The sequence below is a fragment of the Erinaceus europaeus genome, chromosome 1 (assembly GCF_950295315.1).
Source record: "Erinaceus europaeus chromosome 1, mEriEur2.1, whole genome shotgun sequence".
In the NCBI taxonomy this organism is placed as follows: domain Eukaryota; kingdom Metazoa; phylum Chordata; class Mammalia; order Eulipotyphla; family Erinaceidae; genus Erinaceus; species Erinaceus europaeus.
In genome coordinates, this window is record NC_080162.1 from 24829317 (window position 1) to 24856433 (window position 27117).

At 44.1% G+C, this 27117-nt stretch overlaps 3 protein-coding genes across 8 annotated transcripts in view; 1 reads left to right on the plus strand and 2 right to left on the minus strand.

Moving 5' to 3' along the window:
• FAM149B1 (family with sequence similarity 149 member B1) overlaps positions 1-15184 on the plus strand; it is a 39423-nt gene extending 24239 nt beyond the window's left edge. For 3 of the 5 annotated variants that reach the window (XM_060203476.1, XM_060203555.1, XM_060203656.1), the window contains 6 exons: positions 2838-2944; positions 4883-5107; positions 8341-8464; positions 8690-8815; positions 13413-13491; positions 14034-15184. In XM_060203476.1, coding sequence (XP_060059459.1) covers positions 2838-2944; positions 4883-5107; positions 8341-8464; positions 8690-8815; positions 13413-13491; positions 14034-14101 — 729 coding nt within the window. In that variant the 3' untranslated portion in view covers positions 14102-15184. Of the gene's footprint in view, positions 1-2837; positions 2945-4882; positions 5108-7837; positions 7972-8340; positions 8465-8689; positions 8816-13412; positions 13522-14033 lie in introns of those variants that run through there. The other 2 variants (XM_060203518.1, XM_060203600.1) reach the window with 2 other exon arrangements.
• Positions 15185-15540: 356 nt separating this feature from the next.
• On the minus strand, positions 15541-21274 carry DNAJC9 (DnaJ heat shock protein family (Hsp40) member C9). Its single transcript, XM_060204315.1, has 5 exons — positions 20993-21274; positions 20730-20870; positions 19805-20059; positions 18243-18329; positions 15541-16221 (listed from the first exon to the last, which is right to left on the minus strand). Exons 1-5 carry the CDS (start codon positions 21170-21172, stop codon positions 16102-16104), a joined length of 783 nt encoding a protein of 260 aa, XP_060060298.1. The 5' UTR covers positions 21173-21274; the 3' UTR covers positions 15541-16101.
• Positions 21275-24222: 2948 nt separating this feature from the next.
• MRPS16 (mitochondrial ribosomal protein S16) lies at positions 24223-27082 on the minus strand. 2 transcript variants are annotated; one of them, XR_009553217.1, is made up of 4 exons: positions 26893-27082; positions 26341-26601; positions 25644-25771; positions 24223-24444 (listed from the first exon to the last, which is right to left on the minus strand). XR_009553217.1 is itself a non-coding variant. In XM_007539404.3 (3 exons), the coding sequence occupies exons 1-3, from the start codon at positions 26903-26905 to the stop codon at positions 24311-24313; spliced, it is 408 nt and encodes a 135-aa protein (XP_007539466.2). In that variant the 5' UTR covers positions 26906-27082; the 3' UTR covers positions 24223-24310. The 2 variants fall into 2 exon arrangements, 1 of the variants encoding a protein (XP_007539466.2); XM_007539404.3 differs by lacking the exon at positions 25644-25771.
• Positions 27083-27117: the final 35 nt, after the last annotated feature.

The window sequence follows — 27117 nt, forward strand, 5'->3', positions numbered from 1 at the left end:
TTCTCTCCATTTCTCTTTGTCCTGTCCAGCAGCGATAAGAGGAATAACAACATCAATAAACAAGGGCAACAAAAGGGAAAAAATGGCTCCAAGCACCGGGACCAGTGATAACCCTGGAGACAAAAAAAAAAAAAAAAGAAAGAAAGAAAAGAAAGAGAGAGAGAAGGAAGAAAGAAAGAAAGAGGAAGGAAGGAAGGAAGGAAGGAAGGAAGGAAGGAAGGGGAATCGGGTGGTAGCACAGCGGGTTAAGCGCATGTGGTGCAAAGTGCAAGGACCGGCGTAAGGATCCCGGTTAGAGCCCTGGCTCCCCACCTTCAGGGGAGTCGCTTCACAGGCGGTGAAGCAGGTCTGCAGGTGTCTGTCTTTCTCTCCCCCTCTCTGTCTTCCCCTCCTCTTTCCATTAGGGGAGTCAGGCGGTAGCACAGTGGGTTAAGCGCAGGCGGCGCAAAGCACAAGGACTGGCGTAAAGATCCCTATTCGAGTCCCGGCTCCCCAGGGGAGTTGCGTTTTTTTTTTTTTTAACTTTTCTTGTTTAAAATATTTATTTTATTTATTCCCTTTTGTTTCCTTTGTTGTTTTATTGTAGTTATTGTTGTTGTTATTGATGTCGTCGTTGTTGGATAGGACAGAGAATTGGAGAGAGGAGGGGAGGACAGAGAACGGGAGAGAAAGATAGACACCTGCAGACCTGCTTCACCGCCTTTGAAGCGACTCCCCTGCAGGTGGGGAGCCGGGGGCTCAAACTGGGATCCTTATGCCCGTCCATTAACGCTTTGCAGCACGTGCGCTTATGTGCTACCGCCGGACTCCCCAGGTCTGCAGGTGTCTATCTTTCTCTCCTCTTTTCTGTCTTCCCCTCCTCTCTCCATTTCTCTCTGTCCTATCCAACAACGATGGCAACAATAATAACTACAACAATAAAAAAAGAAAAGAAAAGAAAAGGCAAATGAAGGCTGAAAGTAATTTGTAGTCATCACTTCTGAAGAGGCACCCAGAAGCTATACAATTTAGAATCAGCTATTTGGTACAACTAGGTCTGTCTGTCTTAGAAAAATTAAAAATACAATGAAAAGCATCATCTTTAAATTTATTATTTTTTATTATTTTTAAATGTATTAATAAGAGGGATAGGAGAGAGGGAGGGAGGGAGGAGAGAGAAAGAGAAAGAACCAGACATCAGTCTGGTACATGTGTTGCTGAGGATGGAACTTAGGGCCTCATGCTGAGGGTCTAACACTCTGTCCACTGCACCACCTCCCACACCAGAGGGTTGTGGCTCACTGTGAACTTTTTTTTTTTACGCGAGCACTGCTCAGTTCTGGTTTATGGTGGTGCAGGGCATTAAGCCTGGAATTCGTTTTGCTGCCTCCCCAGGCCTGAATTTCATCTTTGGTTCTCTTTTTTTAAATCTTATCTCAGCCTACTCAGTTTGTGTTTTAGTTTTAATATTTGAATGTTGACCTTTTTTTTTTTTTTGTCATTGTTAAATGTATAATACTCGAGGTCTGAATTATAGCACCATAGAAAATATTATCTTGATTAAATCTGTGAATAAGCATAAAGATGGCCATTTCTCACAGAAGACTGATCTAATTTCATTTATTTTTATAAAGATTTGTTTATTAGAAATAGTGGGGAGCTGGGTGGTGGCGTACCAGACTGAATGCACACATTACCATGTGTTGGGACCCAGATTCAAGTCCCTGCTCCCTAACTGCAAGGAGGAGGCTTCATAAGAGGTCAAACAGTGCTGCAAGTCTCTCTCTTATCTTTTTCTCCTCTCTCAGTTTCTCTCTGGCCTATAAAGATAAAATAACAATAATAAAGACAGAGAATGATATAACACTGCTTACCTCTGGCATGTGTTAGTACCAGGGACTGAACCTGGGGTCTCTGGGGTGTCAGGTACTGAATTCTGGTGTGCTACCGCTGCACTATTACACTTAGTCTTGTTACTGTGTGGTGATTTATATTGTTCCAGTTCCTACATCATAGTTTCTCAGTGTCACTTGGGGTAAAAAAAAAAAAAAGCTGGAGAGGAGTGGTCCAGGAGGTGGTGTAGTGGATAAAGTGTTGAACTTTCAAACATGAGATCCCAAGTTCAATCCCCAGCAGCACATGTACCAGGCTGATGTCTGGTTCTTTCTCTCCTCCTACCCCTCTCATTAATTAATAAATAAAAATATTTTTTAAAAGCTGGATGTTATGGTATGAATAAAACATTATTTTTAGTAGTGTAACTTTTTGTGGTTATAAAGAGATTGCTTGAGTTTACTCTTTTATTATTATTATTATTGTTGTAGTCGTTATTGGATAGGACAGAGAGAAATGGAGAGAGGAGGGGAAGACAGACACCTGCAGACCTGCTTCACCACTTGTGAAGCAACTCCCCTGCAGGTGGGGAGCCAGGGGCTCGAACTAGGATACTTAAGCCAGTCCTGGCGCTTTGCGCCACGTGCACTTAGCCCGCTGTGCTACCGCCCAACTCCCCTGTTCCCCTTCCATTTTTAACTTTTTTTTTTTCCTAATGAAAGCAGTAATGATAGTAAAAATCCTTTCTCAACAAGAATAGCTTTTTACTGCTTTTGCAAAGGCTGATCAGTGCACACACACACACACACACACACACACACGCACACATCTGGTATCATTTAGATATGGGGAGATGATAGCTGAGATCCTTTATCTTGACAGTGGATTAGAGTCCTCAGCTGGGCATGTTAGTCATGGTAGAATGAAAGTTCAGGCCTAGGAGAAAAATGTATAAATGACTTAACTTGGAAGTAATGACTTTTAGAAAAGCACAAATAATGATAACATCTTCTTTTGATCTATAGATGAGTCTCTCTCAAGCAGCAAGTGGTCATCAGTCAAATGTGAATGGTCTCTTGGTTCATGGGATGCCTCTACAGCCAAGATACCTCTCCTTAATGGACAAATTCCTGTAAGAAGTATAACATTTTAATAAATTTTTATTAAAAGCATTTTATAAATTTAAGTAGATCACTGAGAAAGAGAAAGAAACCAAAGGCAGCTAACCAGTGTGCTTACACTGAGTGTCTGCCAAGTCACCCCAGACACCCAAGTATTATAGACATCTAGGGAATGGTTTCTGTCCTACTCTCAAGGAACTGATAAAATACTGTAATGTGAAGACATGGCCTTAAAAATAAGAGAGAGAGAGAGAGAGAGAGAGAGAGACCTACCTACATAGGGCATTTTAGTGACTTGGGAGTGCCAAGGGAGGTACTAAGAGTGAGTGTTACGGCAGCAACCCCAAAAGAAGGAAGGCATTCTGATGGGTAAGTGTACGTTTTGTTGACTTATCCTTGCAATAACAGACAAGCAGAGAAGCAGCTGAGATATTCTATATAGGCAGAATGATGTAGAAAGATTTGGAGATGAGAAAATACAAAATACTGGGGCCAGAAGGTGGTGTGCCTAGTAAAGTGCACATGCTAAAATGTGCAAGGACTCAGGTTCAAGCCACTGGTAGTTTCAGTATCTGTGGGGCGGGGTGGGGCAGGGGCTTCATAGGCAGTGTAGCAGAGCTGCAGGTATCTCTCTGTCTCTCTCCTTCTCTACCTCCCCCTTCGCCCACTCAATATCTGTCTATCCAGTAAACAAATAATAATAAATATTTAAAAGATACAAAATATCTAGATGAGAAAGCAGGCCACATTTGCTATAGTAATATAGAAGCTAGGTCAGGACTATAATGTTTCAAGCCAAAGATTGCAAAGAATATTAGAATTCAGGACCAGACTAGAGAGGGTTTTGAATACTGTTTTTGAGATCTGTGTTGTTGCATGTGACCTCCTTTTTTTTTTTTTTTTTTGATTTTATAATGATCAAAAAGATTGTAGGACGAGAGGGATACAATTCCACACAATTCCTACCACCAGAGTTCCATATTCCATCCCCTCCATGGGAAGGCTCCCTATTTTTATCCCTTTGGGAATATGGACCCAGGATCATTATGGTGTGCAGAAGGTGGAAGGTCTGGCTTCTGTAATTGCTTCTTTGCTGGATGTGGGTGTTGGCAGGTTGATCCATATTCCCAGCCTGTTTCTATCTTTCCCTAGTTGGGTAGGGCTCTGGTGAGTTGGGGTTCCAGAACACATCGGTGAAATCCTCTGCCCAGGGAAAACAGGTTGGCGTCATGGTAGCATCTACAACTTGGTGGCTGAAAAGTATTAAGATATAAAGCAGAACAAATTGTTTAATAATCAGGAACCTAAAGGTAAGAATATAGCAGATGACATTTGGGGTCTCCATTTTGGAAAAAGCTAGGAATATATTTTAGGTATATTCCCAGGGGCCCGTGACTTTACTAGTTTTTGCCCAAGCCTGACAGCTAGCATATGATAATAAGATGATTGGTTTTTGATTGAGTGCCTACATTACATTACACAAGGATCTGGGTTCAAGTCCCTGGGCCCCACTTCCGGGGAGAAGCTTTACAAGCAATTAAACAGTACTGCAGGTCTCTCTCTCTCTCTCTCTCTCTCTTTCCCTCTCAATTTCTGTCTCTATCAACAATAAATAAAATGTGAAAATCAATAAAATATGATTTTTTTAAATTTTTTCTTTTCTTTATGAGAGCACTGCTCAGCTCTGGCTTATGGTGGTACTGGGGATTGAACCTGGGACCTTTGGTACCTCAGGCATCAGAAGAGTACATGTCATTTAAAAAACATTCATATGCCTAAGTGATATGACATAACTTTTAGAAATAGTGTAACTTACTGAGTTTCTTTGACTTTTGCTTATTCTCTCCCATAAGTAAAACTTTTAGTCTTAAGACTTTTTTCATCCTTTGAGTCCTAGCTCTTGAATAGAACAACTTGATTTCATTGTGGGTTTCTAATTTGGCTACTAGAGATATTGATGACAAACTACTTATGAGGCCTGGGTCCAGTACCATCCTTTCAACTCGAAATTGGTCAAGTCGAACTCTGGAGCTTAGTACATCATCTCTGTCATATACAGTGCAGTCTGCCAGAAGACGCAACCCCCCACCACGGACGCTTCACCCCATCAGCACAAGCCATTCACGTGCGGGAACACCACGGCCTCTGGAAGAAATTCTCAGAGGATCCCGAGTGTAGGTTTCAGAAGACTTCTTTCTGAAAACTGTGGTAAAACTCATGGAGAATTTTGCATAGAGGTTGAACTTTAACACACGATTAAAATCTGTGTTTAGAAACGAATCGTTATACTTAGAAAGAAAAAAAATCAGAGCATCACTCTGGCATATGTGGTGCTGGGAATTGAATTTGGGGACTCACACGTGAAAATCCAAGCTCTCTCCACAATACCACTTCTCATCACATTCTTCTGTGCACATTGGCCTAAATCCAATGCAGATAAAAGTGTTGTCTAATTTTAATAAAATAGATACTGAGTCTTCCTGTTATTATTTCTACACATAAAACTAGAATACTTCAGTGTGAATAAATTATATGTGTGTATGTTTTATTAAACATTTTCCCTTAACTTGAGAGGGAATGCAGTGGGTAGAACGATTTGCAAATCTAGGGTCGGGGTTTGATGCCTGGCCAGAGTGATACTCTGGTATTTTTATTTTTTATTTTTTCCCTTTTGTTGCCCTTATTGCTTTATTGTTGTAGTTATTATTGTCATCGTTGTTGGATAGGACAGAGAGAAATGGAGAGAGGAGAGGAAGACAGAGAGGGAGAGAGAAAGGTAGACACCTGCAGACCTGCTTCACTGCTTGTGAAGCGACTCCCCTGCAGGTGAGGAGCTGGGGGCACCAACCGGGATCCTTCCACCTTTCCTTGTGCTTTGCGCCACCTGTGCTTAACTCGCTTCACTACCATCCGACTCCCAACTCTGGTTTCTTTTAATCTCTCTTCTCTCCCATAAGAAAGTAAATAAGTCTTTTAAAAAAAAAAAGTCTGGGTTTGGGAGGTACTCACTTGGTAGGGTGCATACCTTACATACACAAAGCTCTGGCCTCACCTGGGAATACCATGGTCCTGTGGGTAGGAGAGCAGTGCTCTGGTGTCTCTTCCTCATCCTCTTGCTATCTCAAGTAGAAGGATAAAATATATATATATATATAGGTTGGGGAGCAACATCACAGTAATGCACTGTACAAGGCTGCTGTGCTTGAAACAAAAATTTTTTCCCTTAATGGGAACATGCTCATGAATTTATCCCAAAATAGCAGTTTTCCTTTTCACCTTTATTGTTTGTACCTCGAGAATCTGACAATGAAAATTTTCTTTTCCTTTTTTTTTTTTTTAAGAGTTATTTATTCATGAGAAAGAACCAGACATCACTCTGATACATGTGCTGCCAGGGATTGAACTCAGGACCTCTTGCTGGATAGTCCAATGGTTTATCCACACTACGCCACCTCCTGGACCACATGATGAAAAATTTCTAAACCTATTTTTCAAATTAGTTTCTTACACACCAGAGAAACTGTTCCTTAGGTCTTCTCCTCCCTTCCCCTTTCCTCTGGTCACTAAACTGTGAACCGCATCATGCAGAAAAGACATAGAAGTCAATATTTAAATAAAATATTTTCATTGTTAACTCACAAAATATCTTAGAATGGTTGATTTTTTAAAAAAAACATTTATTTATTATCTCTTGTTGCCTTTGTTTTATTGTTGTAGTTATTATTGTTGTTGTTATTGATGTCATTGTTGTTGGATAGGACAGAGAGAAATGGAGAGAGAGGAAGACAGAGGGGGGGAGAGAAAGATAGACACCTGCAGACCTGCTTCACTGCCTGTGAAGCGACTCCCCTGCAGGTGGGGGCTGGAACTGGGATCCTTAAACTGGTCCTTGAGCTTTGCACCATGTGCACTTAATCCACGGCGCTACTGCCCCGCTCCCGAATGGTTGATTTCTTAAGACAACATCATCAGGAGTATAAGCTAAGACCACAATTGTGTTTTGAACTCAGCTTCTTAAGCATGTCACTTACTGTTCTCCCAGTGTCTTTAATTTTTTCTCCAATTTGTCATAATAGACACAAAGAGATCTCCCAAGTGACCAAATTATTTTTATTATTTTTTTTGCTCTGGCCCTCAGGTACTCATCTGTATTTCATTTTGCTGATACAGCTTTATACTGATTACCTATAGATACACTCGTTTGTTGGTAATTTGTCTTGATGGATCTTATTCTCCTGACAGTGATTCCCCCTCCCAAAGAGTAATAACCAGTGGCTTTGTTTCTTCTGGGGCGCGGACATTATCATCTCATTTCAGTTACTGCCTCATGTGTAAATACTACTACAAACTTGCAGTTCCCAGACAAGAAAAGTAAAACTTTCTTGGGAATCATGGGTAGTGAGGATAAACCTGAAGGCCTAGAGTATGGAAAATCCCATCAGATGTGAAATTAATCTATAACTGGCTTGAAAAAAAGTTCCCCATTCTCTGCTGTGTGCCCATGATAAAGTTTCAGCAAAAAATCAAAGGGTACTGGGAGTCGGGCGGTAGCGCAGCAGGTTAAGCGCAGGTGGCGCAAAGCGCAAGGACCCATGTAAAGATCCCGGTTCCAGCCCCCAGCTCCCCACCTGCAGGGGAGTCGCTTCACAGGTGGTGAAGCAGGTCTGCAGGTGTCTGTCTTTCTTTCCCCTCTCTGTCTTCCAGTCCTCTCTCCCTTTCTCTCTGTCTTATCCAACAACAACAACAATTAAAAAAAAAAAGGGCAACAAAAGGGAATAAAAAAATTAAAAAAAAGATATTATGAAAGAAACTTAACTCGTACTTTTCAAAGGATCCTTTCACTATGATATCTCCCCCTCACTCTTCTCACACTTCTCTCTCCCCATTTCTTTTCTGCCACCTAGGTTATTACCAAGATTCACTGCTTCCATGACTTCACTGTTCCTGGTGGCCATTTTCTTTCCTTTTGATAGTGAGAGACAGAGAGAGAGTGAGAAAGAGGAGAGACACCTGCATTACTGTTCATGAAGCTTCCTCCTCGCAGGTGGGGACCAAGGATTTGAACCCGGTTCCACGAACATAACATTCTACCAGGTGAGCTACCACCCAGCCCCCTCATTGAGACTTCTTAAAAACAGGCAGCTTAGCCCAGGAGATGGAGTCATTGGTATTGCAAACAGACTTTCATGCCTGAGGCACTGGAGGTCCCAAGTTCAATTCCCAGCACCACTGTAAAGCAGAGCTGAGGAGTGCTCTGGTGAAAAAAAAAAAAAAAAAAAAGACAGTTGGAAGCTTTTGTGCATACTGATCTCATCTGCGCCATTTGCTTGATTTCTAATCACTTGGACTCTACTGTAATAACCTTATGCTCCCATATCTTGGTTTTCTTTGATGATGGAATCTACAGTCCAGTGGCAGCCGACTCGCTCTCTTCTCCCTCACCAATGCCCCTGAGTAGAAATAACCTGCTGCCACCTATTGGCACAGCTCACGTGGAACACTTGAATGCTGTGGGACCACAAAGGCAAAAGGTATTTCTTCCATGTCTTTAATAAAAGCCTCACTGGCAGTAATTCTGCAGAATCTTTGCTCTGGTGTGGATTTATACTATGTTTATTTCTCAACAGTAAAAACTAACTTCTAAATTAATACAGAGGAATTATAATGGGAACTCCTTTGGATTGTAGTCACTGTGCCTGCAGGTCGCTCCCACTACAAATTCCTCTAACTGTTTGTGCCTGTTTCTTTCTCTGCAGACCACCCCTGGTGATTCCAGCCGTGCTCGGAGTGCAGTGGTGGATGAGCCTAATCATCAGCAGCCCCAGGAGAGACTCCTCCTCCCTGGCTTTTTCTCCAGGCCTAACACAACTCAGTCATTTTTGGTACATAGCTCCTCTGTGGTCGTGATAGCGGGGGAAAGACAGGAGAGGAGATTGGAAAAGATTAGTCTGACAGACTTAAGGCTTTACATAGTGACGTAATCAATTGTAAGTACGAAATACTAACTTTGGGACCAGGCGGTAGTGTACCCAGTAGCGCGCACATCACTATGTTTGAGGACTCAGGTTCAAGCCCCGGCTCCCTGCCCCCCACCTGCAGGAGGAAGCTTCACGAGTAGTGGAGCAGGTCTGTGGGTGTCTCTTTCTCTCTTTGTTTCTATCATCCCCCCTCAATTTCTGTCTGTCATATCTAATAAAAAAAGGGGGGAGCAGTAGCACACCGGGTTAAGCATATATGGCGTGAAGCGCAAGGACTGGCATAAGGATCCCGGTTCGTGTCCCCGGCTCCCCACCTGCAGGGGGGATCGCTTCACAAGTGGTTAAGCAAGTCTGCAGGTGTCTGTCTGTCTTTCTCTCTACCTGTTTTCCCTCCTCTCTCTATTTCTCTCTTGTCCTATCGAACAACGACAGCAACAACGACAACAAAAATAATGACGGGCAACAAAAGGGAAAAGGAAAAACAGCCTCCAGGAGCAGTGGATTCCTAGTGCAGGCACTGAGCCCCAACGATAACCCTGGAGGCAAAATAAATAAGAAAAGGGGTGAGGCGGTAGCGCAGTAGGTCAAGAGCAGTTGGCGCAAAGCGTAAGGACCGATGTAAGGATCCCGGTTCGAGCCCCCGGCTCCCCACCTGCAGGGGAGTTGCTTCTCTCCCCCTCTCTGTCTTCCCCTCATCTCTCCATTTATCTCTGTCCTATCCAACAATGACGACATCAATAATAACAACCATAATAACTACAACAAAGCAACAAGGGCAACAAAAGGAAATAAGAAAAAGAAAAAAAATAACTCCTAGGGAAAGATAGAAATAGGCTGGGAGTATGGATAGACCTGCCAACATCCATGTCCAGTGGAGAAGCAATTACAGAAGCCAGACCTACCTTTTACACCCCAAAAAGGGTTTTGGTCCATACTTCCAGAAGGGGAGAAGGGTTAGGGGAAGATGACTAGAGTGCTCTGAAACACAATTCCATCAGGACTCAGAAGAGGACAAAAACAAAAAAAGGGGGTGCTGAGGGTAGAGAGCATAGTGATTATGCAAAGACACTCATGCCTGAGGCTCTGAAGTCCCAGGTTGAATCCCTTGCACCACCAGAGTTGCTCAGTACTCTGGTAAAAAAAAAAAAAAAAAGGGGGGTGGGATGGGGACAAAGAAAGTGGGAGTCGGGCGGTAGCGCAGCGGGTTAAGTGCATGTGGTGCAAAGTGCAAGGACAGGCATAAGATTCCAGGTTCGAGCCCCCCCCCCCCCCCCCCGGCTCCCCACCTGCATGGGAGTCCCTTCACAAGTGGTGTGGTAGGTCTGTAGGTGTCTGTCTTTCTCTCCCCCTTTCTGTCTTCCCCTCCTCTCTCCATTTCTCTCTGTCCTATCTAACAACAACAACATCAATAACAACAATAGTAATTGCAACAACAATAATAAATAAAAACCACCAAGGGCAACAAAAGGGAAACCGAATTTTAAAAAATTAGAAAAAAAAGGAAGAAAGTGACTACCAGGAGTGGTGGATTAATCGTGCAGCCACTGAAATAATTGTTAACGCTGGTGGCAATAAAAATAAATCTGGGGCTAGGTGGTGACACACCTGGGTAAGTGCACACATTACAGTGCAAAGGACCCCAATTCAAGCCCCTGGTCCCCACCTACAGGGGAAAGCTTCCTGCATGGTCAAGCAGGGCTGCAGGTGTCTCTCTGTCTCTTTCCCTATCTCCCCACCCCCTCAGTATCTGTGTCTATTTTAAAAAGTCCCTTATGTATAAACTGCAAACTAAACAATTCAAGATTATTTTTTAAAAAGTTATTTTTACTGGGGGTATTCAGTTTACAGTAGACCCAGTTCTTTTATACATGTGTAAAATTTCCTTATTCATTGGATAGAGACAGCCAGAAATGGAGAGGGAAGGGGGTGGTAGGGAGAGAGACTGGCACCTGCAGCCCTGCTTCACCACTTGCAGAGCTTCCCCCTGCAGGTGGGGACTGGGGGCTTGAACCTGGGTCCTTGAGCATTGTAACGTGTGCTCAACCAGGTACACCACCAGCCGGCCCCTTAAATTTCTCAGTTTTCTGCAAAACACTCTCAACCCCAGCATAGGTTCTCCTCCACAATCATGCACCAGAACCTGACAGATTTTTATTTTTATTAGTGATTTGATTGACTTATAGGATTATACAATTACAACAATATAGTTCCAGGCGTTTCTTGCCATGTAAAACCATTCCAAGCTCCAGTGCACAATATGTAAGCATTACTTCATTCTTTGATTCTACTCTTAGGAAGCTATACCAAAAATACGTGGGTGAGTTAAGAATTTTTTTTTTTATTCGTATTTGAAATGTGGCATCTAGGGAGTCGGGCAGTAGCGCAATGGGTTAAGCGCATGTGGCACAAAGCACAAGGAGCGGCCTAAGGATCCCGGTTCAAGCCTCCGGCTCCCCACCTGCAGGGAAGTTACTTAACAAGTGGTGAAGCAGGTCTGCAGGTGTCTATCTTTCTCTCCTCCTCTCTGTCTTCCCCTCCTCTCTCCATTTCTCTCTGTCCTATCCAACGATGACAACATCAATAACTACAACAACAATAAAAACAAGGGCAACAAAAGGGAAAATAAATAAATATAAAAAAAATTTTAAAAAGTGGCATCTAGTAGTCATTTACTGGTCCTTTTGATTTTAAGAAATAGATGGGGCCAGGCAGAAGCGCACTGGGTTAAGTGCACATAGTACAATGCGTGAAGACCCAGGTCCAAACACCTTGCACCCCCTCACCCCCCCCCCCGCCCCCCGCAGGGGAGTGTTGCTTCACAAGTCCTGAAGCAGGTCTGCCGGTGTGTCTCTCCCTCTAGCCACCCCCTCCTCTCAAAAAAAAAAAAAAAATGGCTGCAGAAGCAGTAGATTCATAGTACAGGCACCAAGCCCCAACAGTAACCCTGGAGGGAAAAAACACCTCACACTCATTAGGAAGAAATAAGGTCATTCATTAATCTTGCCTAATTATAAATCAGCACCTTAGCCCTACATTATCCACTTAGTGATGAAAGCTTTTTTTTGCCTCCAGGGTTATTGCTGGGGCTCAGTGCCTGCACCATGAAATCTACTGCTCCTGGAGGCCATTTCCCCCCCCTTTTGTTGCCCTTGTTGTGGTTATTATTGTTATTTTGATGTCATTCATTGTTGGACAGGACAGAGAGAAATGGAGAGAGGAGGGGAAGACAGAGATGGGGAGAGAAAGATAAGACACCTGCAGACCTGCTTCACCGCCTGTGAAGCGACTCCTCTGCAGGTGGGGAGCTGGGGGCTCAAACTGGGATCCTTCTGCTGGTCCTTGTGCTTTGCACCACATGTGCTTAACCTGCTGCGCCACCACCCGACCCCCAGCTTTAAAAAAAATACCTATTTATTATTGGATAGAGACAGTGGAGGGGGAGATAGAGACAGAGAGACACCTGCAGCCCTGCTTCACTCATGAAACTTTCCTCCTGCACATGTGGGGGGACCAGAGGTTTGAACCTGGGTTCTTGTGCACTGCTTAACAAGATGCACCACCACCTGGCCCCATAAAAGCTTTTTTTTTTTTTTTTTTTTTTTAACAGAGCTCTGCTCAGCTTTGCCTTATGGTGGTGCAGGGGATTGAATTGGAGTCTCAGGCATGAGAGTCTCTGCATAACCATTATGCTGTCTCCTCTGCTTGCAGGCTCTCATTGATGAGTTGGCAAAGTACAGCCTCTGTAACAGAGAGCCACATTCATTTATGCACTATAGCAGCAGAGCTGAGTAGCTGCTGTAATTGACAGTCAGACCACAAGCCTGAAATATCTAGCCCGCTGCAAAAACTTCCATCCTACCCTCTGAAATTTGCTGATCCTAGATCAAGAACATAGCTATCTCTTAAGTCTCTTTGGTCCAGAATTGTGACAGGAATTATGAAGGCTTTTGCTTTTTCGTTTAAGCTAACATTGTCTTATATTCCAAGAGTGCTTTTTCAGACCTCTTACAAATTGTGCATCATGCTCACCACCAGAGACTGATCACTGAATGTTTTTATTCTAGAAGCATGAAGGTCTTTGATGCCTGTATTTAAATATTCTAAATCTTAGGATCTTTAAAATCTTTGAGGTAATTCTGAAAATGAGTTACATTTTGAAGTAGTCTTTCAGTGTTCTGAAGACTGGTGTAGAGTCAGCAGGCAATAGAAATTCCAACTACAAATATTCAGAAGTAAGTTATTTACAAATGCTAAAATTTTCTTCGGTAATTACTAGTCACAGAACTTACAATTTTGTGCAAAATAACAAATGCCCTTGTGGGCGTCGGGCGGGATTTTTCTGCTTGGAATTGAGTGCAGTGTACTCAGTTTGTCCCTCAGATTGGTATGCAGTGCTAGTCATGTACTGTAACGCAGCTTTATGACTTTCCCTTGTAAATCTACTAGTGAGTTATTCTTTGTGAGAATTCATATTGTGAAAGATCCTGATCTTCTTTTTCAGCCCGAAACACAGTATCACCGTTCATGTGCTGTTGAGTATCCTCATCAAGCTCGACCTGGTAGGGGATCTACAGGAACAGGTGAGGACGCATCTATCATTTTATGACAAGGTAGCTATGTTAAGACCCTGTTTTGTGTTTTTCTTCCTAGTTCCAGATCTTTTGTTCTCCTACATCTTTATAAATCATTTCAAATTCACTTTGGAATATGGGATATAAAGACATGAGAGCTTTATTGCTTGGACAAAAACTGCAGATTTATTTTTTTCACAATAGGTAAATTAACCTTTTATCATTATGGCAAAATGGTACAGTTGGGGGCTGGGTGGTGGTACAGCAGCTTAAGCACACATATTACCAATCACAAGGCCCCGGGTTGGAGCCCCCCATGCCCACCTGTAGGGGGTCATTTCACACGTGGTAAAGCAGATGTCCAGAACCCATCTTAATGCAGAATTTTCAACCTTCTGCATAAGATATGCTTCTTGACAAATATTGCTACTTAATCTGTAGTCTTCAGATTTAAAGTCCAACTACTGCTCAGAGCACAAAACAGCCTGTAGGTTAAGTTATTTTCAGATGTAGAGTGTTTACTAATGTTATTCTGCTGTCTTTTCTGACAGGTTCTCAGTTACATGGGTCTACAAAATCTCAGAACAGAGGCGGACCAATCTCTAGGACCAGGCAGTGACCATAGAGCAAATGTGAACTTGCTTCAGGCAACAGGCAGCACATGTGAAGATTTTATTAATCAGTGTTCAGTCATCTTGTAATGCAGAACTTGAATACAAGTGACAGCTTGGGGGCCATCTTCATGAGGTTATTTTGGTACAAGTAACTAAGAAAAAAATCTGCCAAAGATCACCTGGGTAAAGTTAAGCCATTATATTAGATGGTAAAATCTGTACCCAGAGATGTTACAAATAATAAGCCCTAAATCACTGCTCAATGTTGTCTATAAACAAGGACCAGTTCAGTTATTGTAAGCTGTTAGACCATAGATACATAAGAGGCAGAGTTCTTTTTGATAATGCTATCACTGGCTGTGGACGACTTCTGCTTATATTAATTTCTGAAGAGTTATATACTCAGCTCTAAATTATTTTTGGAGACAGTGCTGTCAAAAATTGGAACTACTCATTAAATGGAATTTCATTTCTAAAGCTTTTTTCACAATCCAAAGGCAGATAGATAGGGAAGGGGTGAGTGAAGATATGTGTTGCACACTTGTGCAAAGTAACAAATGTAATGACTTTCCCCCCCAGAAACTGCTCAACCTACACCACCCATTTCTTAGGTTGTGCTGATTTCTCTAGGTACTTTATTGGTTATCTCCCAAGTATTTACCATGAGGAATTTGCCCCAGCAACTCTATTAAAAATAATTTATAGGATATTTTTTAAAATTAGTGAGCTAGCAAGATGCAAATCCCTTAAAATTTGGTAATGAATCCAGGATAAACATATCCTAAGCACAGTGTAAGAGAAGTTCATTTCCAAATTTTACCTGAACCTTTTCCTATGTGTACTCATGAATACAGCAGTGGTTTTTAACTGTTAATTAATTTCATTTAATTCTGATTATCATCTGTTTTAGATCTTACTGTTAGGCTTGAGAAGTGAATACATTCAAATAATCGTTAAGTTTGGGCAAATTTTTAATAATATCAAAGTGTTCTTATGCTATCATATGGAGTCAGATACTTCCAACAACCTGCGTTAAATTATATTTTTAGTACAATTAAAGAATATTTTAACTTGTTTGTAATCATAAACTGAAAATGTGTCATGTGCTTAGCTCAGGTAAATTATGATAAAGTTTAGCAACAAGCTTGTTTTATACATAAGGCATGTTAGTCTAAAAATTAGATTTTAACAGTCCCTAAGAAACTTCCAAATATTCTAGTGAATACATATCAAACAGAAGTGAAACACCCTTTCACAGACGAGGAAACAAGCTCGGTAATACGTCTAAGTACATGCAGCAGTTACGGCCAGGGTTACAACCACCAACTCTTCCCGCTACTGAAGGGTGTGTCCGCTACAACACTGACTAGGATTACATTTCTTCTCTAAAACATATTTTTTTCTAGATCATTATTTAAACAATCACAAGGACAACCACTTAAACAGTGTCCAAAACACAAGTCATTTATTTAATGTTTAAGTCTTACAAAGATGCTTAAAGTAACCAGAACGGTTTCTCCTAAACAGTTACAAAACCTGGTTGGAAAAAACAAAAAGGCGATAAATTTAGATGAAGGAAAACTGCAAGTACTTGAAAGGCGGTGACAAGTGTGGAAGGAGTTCTAACTAGGCAGAAACTTAACCTAACTAACATGCACATCACTCAGTTCTCTGCAGAGCACAGCATCTGTTAATGGCAGGTTGGACAGACCACGCCTTATATGCAGACAGTTCCATGTACAGAGCATTCACAGAAGCCAAGTGCTGCTCTCTTTTCCCTGACTATCACCACCAAACTCCTTCTAGGAAAGAAACAATGTCAGGGGCTTTCTAGGATAAACCAAAGTCAGAGCTTCTGCTTGGTTTAGTTAATCTAAATAACTTACACTGGAAAGGCAACTTTTCTCAAGGGTTGAGTGAGTTTTGTCTTCAAATGTGGACTGGGCCTCTGTTTATAACTATTTGCACCAATTAACACCTAGAAACTTTTGAAGAGACAATTCCATCATTTCTTTTCTTTTTTGAGAGCTGTCTTTTTCCCTCCTTGTTTGGTAGGTTTGCAGTACTTTGCTTCCATATGAGCCAGAAAACTGTCCATTTCCTTTTGTCGATCCTTCTGCTTGCTCTGTTTGAGAAGGCAAAACACAAAGTTACAAAGACACAGAAAATAGTAGCTGCTAGAGGCTGGTAAGGAGAGAGAATGTTAATGAATGAGGAATTTCTTTTTAGGGTGAGGACAATGTTCTGGAGTTAGTGCTAATGGTTGTTTATTCTAAATAGTAAAAACTGCTAAGACGCTTAAAACAGACCTGCAGCAGCACTACTTCAGTTCTCCTGAAGCTTCCCCCTGCAGGTGGGAATCAGGAGCTTGGACTGGGGTCCTTGTGTATGATAATGTGTGTTCTACAACTTGCACCACCAACTAACTACTGGCTCTCTAAAATGTACACTTCTAAAGGATAAAGGGAACATACACACCTATCCAAAGAGGTTCATGTATGCCTATGTTCATAGCAGCACATTTTAAAAAAATATTTATTTATTTATTCCCTTTTGTGGCCCTTGTTTTACTGTTGTAGTTAGCAGCACAATTTTTATTAGCTTAAACTTGGAAGCAACCTAGCCACCCAACAACAGATGATGTTGTGGTAGATACACAATGGATTACTACTCAGCTGGTAAAATTATTTTTATTTATTTATTTATTTATTGCCTCCAGGGTTATCGCTGGGGCTTGGTGCCAGCACTACGAATCCACTGCTCCTGGAGGCTATTTTTCTCATTTTGTTGCCCTTGTTGTGGTTGTTATTGTTGTTATAGCTGTTGTTGATGGATAGAACAGAGAGGAGGGGAAGACAGAGAGAGGGAGAGACAGACAGACACCTGAAGGACTGCTTCACCGCCTGAAGTGACCCCCTGCAGGTGGGGAGCTGAGGCTTGAACCGGGATCCTACAACGGATCTTGTACTTTGTGCCATGTGCGCTTAACCCACTGTGGTACCACCAGCAGCCCCCCCAATTCTTTTTTTAATGTTTTTTTTCCCTTTTTTAAAAAATATACATTTATTCCCTTTTGCTGCCCTTGTTTTATTGTTGTAGTTATTGTTACTGATGTCATTGTTGGGTAGGACAGAGAGAAATGGAGAGAAGAGGGAAAGACAGAGAGGGGGAAAGACACCTGAAGACCTGCTTCACCGCCTGCGAAGCAACTCGCCTGCAGTTGGGGAGCCGGGGGCTTTAACCCGGATCCTTATGCTGGTCCTTGTGCTTTGCCACATGTGCTTAACCCGCTGCGCTACCGCCCAACTCCCGGTAAAATTCTTGAAGTCACTTTCACTTCATCATGGATGGAGTCTGAAGGAATCATGTTAAGTCAGATATGCCAGAAAGAGAAGGGTGGAAGGGATTTCACTCATGGGCAGAACTTAAGAAACATGCACAGAAAGGGAAAGCAAAGTAAAACTTGGACTGGTTTGGTGTATTGCAAAGCAAAAGACTCTGGGGAAGGAGGACAGAGAGGGTTGGAAGAGGGCTTTCAAGTCCTCATACACAAAGATGGAACTAATTTGGGGATGAAAGTGTTTTGCAGACATCTTTCCCCCCCCCCCCCAGGCTTAAATTTACCAATTTATCATTAATAAATAGATAATAAAAACAAAATTAGACTTGGTGGTCTGGAAAAGCACCAGGTTTATCATCTTTTATCTGCTTATAGAACCAGATTTTGGTTTTGTTGATCTCTTACTTCTTCTGTATTTACTTCTTACTGACTTAATAATGATCAACAAGACCATAGGATAAGAGGGGTGCAATTCCATACAGTTCCCACCACAAGAATTCCATATCCCATCCCCTCCATTAGGAGCTTTCCTATTCTTTATTCTTTTGGGAGTATGGACCCAGGATCATTATGGGATGCAGAAGGTGGGAGGCAGAGGGACCTAGCATGATGAGAAACTATATCCACGTGCTAACCACTGTACTGTAAACCATTAATGAGCCCCCCCCCCAAGCTAAATGTCAGAAGGTCTGGAAAAAACAAAACAGAAACAGCTCAACAGTATGTATATTCTGCAAAGAAAATCCAACAGGAGGAATCAGAGCAAGAAATGACAACAGCCTTCACCGCAAAGCTGATGAGTTTACCTGAATGAGTGCTTTCAAGTTATCTAGTCCTTCACCAAGTCCCAACTCCTTCCTGCTAATTTCTGCTTCTTTAGCTTCTTCCTGAGCCTGAAACAGAAACTCATACTTTATGATGATCTAGCAGATGCTAAAAATACAACTTGTTCCCCAAAAGTCAATTAAGGTAAAGCCCTTTCAATTTAAGGAGTATAGGATTAAAACAATTACCTAAACGTGATTCTAGAAAAGGCATTATTGCCGCCACAAGCAGTAGACACTCTTCCAGCACATAATTCTCTCCCATGTCTGTACTTGTAAGGGGCAGCGCGTAGCTTGGTACTCATAAACCACACGGGGATGAGTAACGAGGAGCCAGGAGACAGCTCACCCAGTAGAGCACAAAGATCTGGGTTTGAGCCCCTGGCAGCACATGGAAGCACCATGCACAGAACCAAAGGAAGCTTCATGAATGCTGGGAGCTGTTCTGTGGTGCTTTTCACTCTGTGTTTCTCTCTGTATCTAAAAGCCGGGGGGGGGGGGGGGGGGGGGACCAGCAGTGATGGATATACAAGTACAAAGTCCTGGCATGAAGAGAAAGAAAGATATGAAGAACAAGCTACCAGGAAGGGGGCTCAGCAATAAGGCAGAGACTCTGCAATGCCCAAGGCCCCAGGTTTGATCCCTGGCACTGCTACATAAGCTAGAGCAGTCTCCTATTCTCTTTCAAAATGATGACATTCCTCTCTCCAAATTCTGTGGAAGTATCAAAAGCTAACCGCCTACTGGTGAACACAGCTGTGCTCAGTTTCACCTGAGAAGATGATTACTAACAAGGCAAAAACTGTTACCCAAATTCTAAACAGTTGTAGCCTATGGGCCAAAATGATGATCTTGATAAGCATTTCACTTCTCTCAATTAAACAGATGACACGGTGCTTTTAACCACACACACAGAAATCAGCTTTCTCTTATAGCTTGTATCTAAAAGCTACAAACCCCCAACTGAATCATACAAAATAAGGTCCCCAACTGAGATACATACCAAACATCTAAAATCATTACTGTCTGTTCTCCATAGTATTTCTCTTTTAAAATACAGGTTGGGGCAGTGGTTACTTTGGTATGAGATAGTTTATCTTGTTCTTCCTATTGCTGAACACAGAACTAGTACGGAGCCTGTGTATCTGAATTCTAGTACTTTATCTGAGAAGTGACTCAACAAGGTTCTAAGAACTGGCCTACAGGAAGTAAATTTCATGTTCCTTTAAGATTAGTTAATGGCAGGAGAGGGCAGAGACCCAGAGCACCATTCTGGCACATTGCCCTCCTTCCCTGGTTGCTTCAGGGTTACTTGATAACGGCTTTTAAACAACTCATGTAATAAAATCCTCTTAAAGCACAGCATGCTAGGGGGAGAAAGTCTCTCACTGAGCTGGCATACTCACTTTATTAGATGAAAACTAACAAACTAATTAATCCTTATTCTTGTTTGCTTGGCCTTGCACATAACCCACTGCTGTAAAGACTGTCAGCTCATTTTTACAAGCTGTCAGGATGTAAGTTAGTAGCATTCAAAATCTTACCCTTCTTTTCCTTGCATTTATCTTTTGCTTTGATTCTTTGACAAAGGCTTTATAGGACGGAAGTTGGCCATCATCTATAGCTTGCTGGATAATGCTCCTTATCCTGGGTTCATCAGTATATTCCACACACAGCACAGACTCCATGATCTGATCCATATCACCCTCGAAGTCCAGATAAGCCTGTTTAATATCGGCCAGCTCTTCTTCAGAACCTTTATATGTCTTTTCAAAAGCCTGAATATCTTCTAGCGTTATCTGAATAAATAAGAGAAATCTATTTTAAGTTTCAGAATTTCATTCTGAAATTAAAAGTACACTACTAGTAAAACCAGATTTAGGTGTTAAGAGATGTTTCTTTTCTCACTAAATACAATAGTGGAAATTGCTTCACGCAATCAAAAAATATTTTTTTAAACTTTATTAAGGTTTAACTGATTACAATACAGCTGTTGACACACGGGTATAATTTTTCATCTCCCTGTGTCTGAAAAAACTTTCACCCACAATGTAGGTCCTTCACCATCATGACCAGGACCCCAAATGCCTCCTCCACCCACACCCTCCCCCCCTACCCCAGAGTCCTTTGATTTGGACCAATAACAGTCAAATTTTCTGTCTCAAAGCTTTCCCTCGTCCAACCTTGACACTCGCTAAACCATGAACCAGAAACAAGCAAAGTTTTCAACAGAAGAATCCTATAAAAAGAAAGAAAACGGGATTTAAATTCGCTTATATAAAATAAAGCACATCCTGCAAAATACACTGTGTGAACAAGTTTACTGTACACACACTGCTCGGCCTAAAGGTTTGACAGACGTGTGTTTGCATTTCGAGGCCAAAGAGCAACATGCACGGTTTTAGGTGCATTCAACAAACCCTTGTTGGATGAAGGGAATAGTCACCAAAAAGATGGCCAGTCCTCTACCTTTTTGAAGAGTAACCTCCAGTAGGCCTCCCAGTCCCGATCTTGGTTGAGCACATCGGACTCCTCGTCCACCAGCCCCTGCTCGTCGTACACAGCCCTCTGCTCCCGGTCACTGAGGACCGAGTAGACTTTGCCGAGAATCTGCGGGGAAGACAGTCAAAAGGTCACCCCGGCGCCTCTTACTCGGACGGTCGCGAGAAACAAAGACCAGCAGGGGGGGGGGGGGTTCCGAAGGCCGAGAGAAGCAGGCGGCCGCAGCTCACCTGGAAGCGGCGGGTTGCGTCCTCCTTGTCGCCCTCGCCCACCCGATCCGGGTGCACCTGCAGGGACACCTTGTGGTAGCCGCGCCGCACCTCGCCGTCCGAGGCCTCGCGCCGCACGCCGAGCACCTGGTACAGGTCGGCGATGCCGAACACTTGCTCGCACAGCTCCAGCAGCCCCATGGCGGGCGGGCGGGCGGGGGCCCCTGCCACACTCGGGAGGCGCTCGGACCCGCTTTCTTTTCCCGCGCTAAGAGCCCAGCGCGCTCGCGTCACAAGAGGCGCCGGAAGAGGCGGGACCGCACGGTCGCACTTTGCGGCAGCGGCGAAATGGGGCGTGTCCGGCGAAATGGGAGGAGCCGGGACAGCTTCCGCCCCGCCCGGGAGAGGCCGGGACACGCCCACGCCCGCGGCGCCGCTGCCTCCTCCCCTCTGCAAGGGTCCTGGGGCAGGGACACTTAGCCTCTAGGTGGGACATAGAAACTTTTTCTTCTTTTAAAGTGAAAAACATTCTCACTTAGTACAATCTAAAGGTTAAAAAGTTTTGCTACAAAACGACCCTCACAAGAAGTATACAGAAGGATAATTTTGCAGTGGGAGAATCCTTCATTAAACAAAAAGCATAAAAATTATGTCTTTTAAAAACTTTTAAAAAATAAAATAGAACTTACAGATGGGCATTTAAAAATACTTATTTCCTTTTGTTGTCCTTGTTTTATTGTTGTAGTTGTTACTGATGTCGTTGCTGGATAGGACAGAGAGAAATGGAAAGAGGAGGGGAAGATGGGGAGAGAAAGACAGACACCTGTAGACCTGCTTCACTACCTGTGAAGCGACTCACCAGCAGGTGGAGCTGGGGGGGGGGGGAGTCGAACCGGGATCCTTCCGCAGGTCCTTGCGCTCTGCACCAGGTGCGCTTAGCCCGCTGCACTACCGCCCAACTCCCTAGATGGACACTTTATTGCAGAATCTCACCTTTTAGATTCCCAGTCACCTTCCACATTGATGGAGCTAACATGACCCAAACTTCATCTAAATAAAAATATAAACTGCTAAAGCAAAGTCTTTAATTGCTTTCTGAAGTGCAAAGTTAGCTTTGAGCATGTTGAGTTTGAGGTGGTAGTAAGATAGGCTGATTGATGCTAGCATCCAAAATATGGTCTAAGAAATTCGGGCCTGGCGACTTAAGGAATGGTAGTACTAGAGAAAACTGGCAATCCTGGGGAGGATGAGCTCAGGATCCAAGTAGAGATCAGGGAACAAAGTGAATACTTCAGTTGGCTCAAAATAATGTTCATATCTTAACCCTCCCATCAAAACTTTTCAGTCACATTTTTCTTTGCTTGACCAATTAAAGCTTCTCCTAAGAGCTCAAATTCTCCAGGGCAGTCCAATCATTTAAACTTCCCACAGATACTATGACTTTCAAAACATTTCTCTGGTATCCCAGGTCCAGATCAAAACAAAATGAAATTCTTCTTGGCCTGTGCTGGTTTTAAAGTCTCTTCAAAGCAAGTGGAGGTGAACCAGTGATAACCCTTGGGGAACCTTTATGATAACCAGAATTTGAAGTGGCCGGTGACTGCTCTAAGAAGATAAAATGCAGAGAATAAAACAAGTTGAACATCAACAGAGCTTTAGAATCCCCTCTGAAAGGTTTGTAAGCCTTACACCATGACTTAGTATTTATTACACAGAGTGTACATTCAAACTAATCTGTTTGTGGAAACACAATTCTGCAGTCTTTCAGTGAAGCAGACAATATCATGTACTTTATTTCGACGTAGCTTATCACTTATTACCAAACTCGTGATTACTGATGTGATACTATCAGACATTGAAAGTTGAATTTTTTCTTACTACCAGGGTTATCGATGGATTTCTACTCTCTGTGGCATTTTTTTTTTCTTTTTGATAGATACCTGCAGCACTGTTCCACAGTTCCTTAAGCTTCCCCCTTGCAGGTGAGGATAGGGGCTTGAACCTGGGTCCTTGAGGGTGGTTACCTTGTGTGCTCTACTGGGTAGCACGCCACCACCTGGCCCCTCAAGTTGAATTTTGAAGTCTCTTTTCTGTGCACACTCCCAAGCAATATGTATGAAAGTGCTCTCTAGATAGCCAGAGTGGCTCTGCCCAGTATTAAAACTATGTGGCCTGTGCAAGTTTCCACCTCTGAATCTCATCATCTCAATCTATAAATGGAGATACTCCTACTTTGCAATCTTCAGCCTAGGATATATGTAGGTCCCTTATTTTTTTAAATATAGATCATAGTCCTAAAAACTCCTAATAATTTTATAAACTTGACATTACATGTCAAAGCAAGATAATATAGGTCTATAACTATATATTTTTTAAAAAGTTGTTGTTAAAATTCGGAAGGCTCTGGTCGGGCTGGCTTGCTTCACGGCGGGTAACAGAGACGCGGAGACAACGGCTGGGCAGGGAAGCTGTATTTCTTTATTCAGGAACAACGATTCACAAACTAAGACAAACTAATCAACAAACAGAACTCTGCTGTCTCTTTGCAGCGGCACAAGCACTCCCTCTTACTCTTGAACTTAGGAACTCTCCAACTCTAGAACTCTCCGAACTCAGGAACCCAGGAACTCTCGCTAACTCTGGCACTCTCGAACTCAGGAACCCTCTCCTTTACTCTCGAACTCAGAAACTCTCGCACCCTCGCACTCTCGAACTCCGGAACTCAGGAACTCGGTCACTGGGGAACTCAGGAACTCTGGCTAACTCTGGCACTCTCGAACTCAGGAACCCTCTCCCTTACTCTGGAACTCAGGAACTCTCGCACTCTCGCACTCAAAGAAAGAGTGCTTGCGCCGCCGCAAAGAGACAGCAGAGTTCTGTTTGGTGATTAGTTTGTCTTAGTTTGTGAATCGTTGTTCCTGAATAAAGAAATACAGCTTCCCTGCCCAGCCGTTGTCTCCGCGTCTCTGTTCACCACCGTGAAGCTAGCCGGCCCGGCAAGAGCCTCAGAAATTTTAACAACAAAAAGTAATTCAGTGTTCTCCATGAGCCATGGACATGTCGACTAGAGGCTGTAAACCATGGAGACATGGGAGACAGTCAACTAAGAGACCAAAGGCCCAACCCAAAAGTCCACCTCCACTCAAAAGCCACTTTCTTTTGCCAGATGAAGGCTGCAAAAGCTAACCAGTATCTAGAACCAGCATTAAATTAAATAAGAACAAACCAGGCAAAAACAAGAACAGCATGAGAAACTTTAAAACTATTATTTATTAACATGTGAATCTAGTAAAATTCCAAGACTTCTACACAAGTGGTTTGACCTTGTCCGCACTGAAGTCAGCTTTCTTTTGTTCCTGCAGTCTCTGTATCTGTGCTCTGAGACGCCAAGAGGACTCCACGTGCCCGTTTCCGTCGCAGTCTCTCAGCATTTGTGATTATCATGGGATGCAGAGGGAAGAAGCCAGAAAGACCTAAAAGCAACAGGATTTTCATTCCTTGCAACACAATACAAATTGATGTTTCCCTGGGGACTCTGCCTTACTGAGTAGTTTTAACAGAGGCCTGGTCTAGAGCAGAGATTTACAAATGCTTCTCATTTGCCAAACTGTCCTACATCTTCTCCAAGCTCCCCTCCCACCCGCCCTTCCTTCTACACATTTACAAGTAGACCGAAGATGTAGTCTATTTCCTAACCTGAAAGAAAAAAGAAAAAAAGGGGGAGAGGTAGAGTGCACAAGTTACTATACTCGAGGCCCCAAGTTCAAGCCCCCAGCCACCACCTGCAGGGGGTAAGCTTTACTTGCGGTGGAGTTGGCTGCATGTGTCTCTCCCTTTTTTGCCCTACTTCTCTGCCTTTATCCAAAAAAAGAAAAAAAATTGAAAGGGGACAGGCGGTGGCACACCTTGCTAAACTCACACATCACAGTGTGCAAGGACTCAGGTTCAAAGTCCCAGTCCCCACCTGCAGGAGAAAAGGTTCACTAGTGAAGCAGGGCTGCAGGTGGCTTTCTCTGTCTCTTTCCTGCCTCCTCCCTCCCTCTCAATTTCTCTCTGTCCCTAGTCACTAGTAAGTATATAGTGTGCCCTCAGGGGTGGCACTGTTGCAGTGCTCAAGGACCCCGGTTTGAACCCCTGGTCCCCACCTGCAGGGGGAAAGCTTTGTTAAGTGAAGCAGGGCTGCAAGTGTCTGTCTGTCTCTTCCCCTCTCTGTCTCCCACTTCCTCTCGACTTCTGGCTGTCTCTATCCAATAGTAAATATAATAAAAAATTAAAAACAAACAAATAAATGGGATAAATGGCTACCAGGAATAGTGGATTTACTCAGGTACCAAGCCCCAGCAACAACCCTGATGGCAAAACAACAACAAAACAAACGTGACAGGCCAACCACTGAGGACATAATATTGCCAGTATTTTTGGCATAAAATCTCCCAAAGAGGGCAGGGGTGGATAGCATAATAGTTACGCAAAAAGACTCTTGTGCCTGAGGCTCCTAAGTCCCAGGTTCAATCCTCCACACCACCATAAATCAGAGCTGATCAGTGCCCTGGTTTAAAAAAAAAAAATACATACAATAAAATCCCAAAAAGTCTCATGAAGGAGTCCACAAAGTGGAAAGTGTGCAAATTCAAAAGGGCTTGCCACAGCCTGGAGGCAAAAAAAAAAACACCTTTTCCTCTCATTATGCCAGGAACGGCCTTCAAGGTAAAGCACCCTGGGGGCCTGGTGGTGGTGCATCCACTTAAGCGCACAGAGTACTAGCGCGCAGGACCCGGGTTCCAGCCCCCGGCTTCCCATCTGCAGGGGATGGGGAAGCAGGTTTGCAGCAATTTTCTCTCCCTCTCCATTTCCCTCTATCCTAGTCAATAAAATGGAAAGCATGGGTCTCCAGGAGCAGGGGATTAGCGTGCAGGCCCTGAGCCCCAACGATAACCCTGAAGGCAAATAAATGTAAATAAATAAATAAATACAGTGGTCGGGGAGGTGGCGCAGTGGATAAAGCACTTGGACCCTCAAGCATGAGGTCCTGAGTTCGATCCCCGGCAGCTCATGTACCAGAGTGCTGTCTAGTCTGTCTAGTTCTCTCTCTCTCTCTTCCTTTTTTAAAAAAAGATTTTATTTATTTATGAGAAAGATAGGAGGAGAGAGAAAGAACCAGACATCACTCTGGCACATGTGCTGCCGGGGATCAGACACGGGACCTCATGCTTCACAGTCCAAAGCTTTACCCCTGCGCCACCTCCCCGACCTACCTCTCTCTCTCTCTCTCTCTCTCTTCCTCCCCCTCTCTCCTCCTCTCTCTCCCTCTCCCTCTCATTAACAGCAGATAAAATAACAGCCCCCCATGAGGTCGGGGGGGGACCTACCCAGCAGCTTCTCCACCGGCTTGGACAGGTGGGCGCCACAGCCGATCCAGTGGCGGATCCGCTCCAGGTTGAGCGCCACCAGCTTCTCCCCGCAGCTGTTGGGCAGAGGGTCGTAGGAGCCCAGCTGCTCCACGAAGCGGCCGTCCCGGGGGCTCTTGTTGTGGGCGGCCACGATGCGGTAGAAAGGCCGGTTGGTGCACCCGCCCAGGGCGAGGCGGATGGTCAGGTAGCCGCCGTGATAGGCCTTGGCCAGGGCGGGCGCTGTCGGGCACCGGCGGGTGAGGCGGCGAGCAGGTCCCGCTGGCCGCGGCGGTCAGGCCGAGACTCGGCCCCCTCCCGCCCCTCCCGCCGACCACGGCGGAGCCCCGGCTGCCGAGGAATGAAGCCCACGGCCTCAGCCGGCTTCGGCGAGCAGAGACGGAGCGGGTGGCCCGGCTGCCGCCGCCCAGCCTGGGACGGATGGCTTCGCTCCCCCCCGCCCCCGCTCCCCCGGGTCCGAAGCCCCCCGCCCGGTGACCGCCGCAGGAGGGTCGCTCGGGGCCCCCCACTCACTAAGCTGGACCATGGTGCAGCCGGCGAGAGTCTCGTCGCCCCCACAAGTCAGCTCAGTCGCCTCCTTGGCCGCGGGGAGCGCCCCGCAGGGTCCAGCCCGAGGAAGCTGAGGCTCACAGCCGGCCTCCGCCGGGACCTAAGCACCAGCGGCCGGAGACGACGGAGGAGGGGCCTCTCGGCAGGCCTCTTCCGCTTCCGCCCCTATGCTTCCCATGATGCAACACG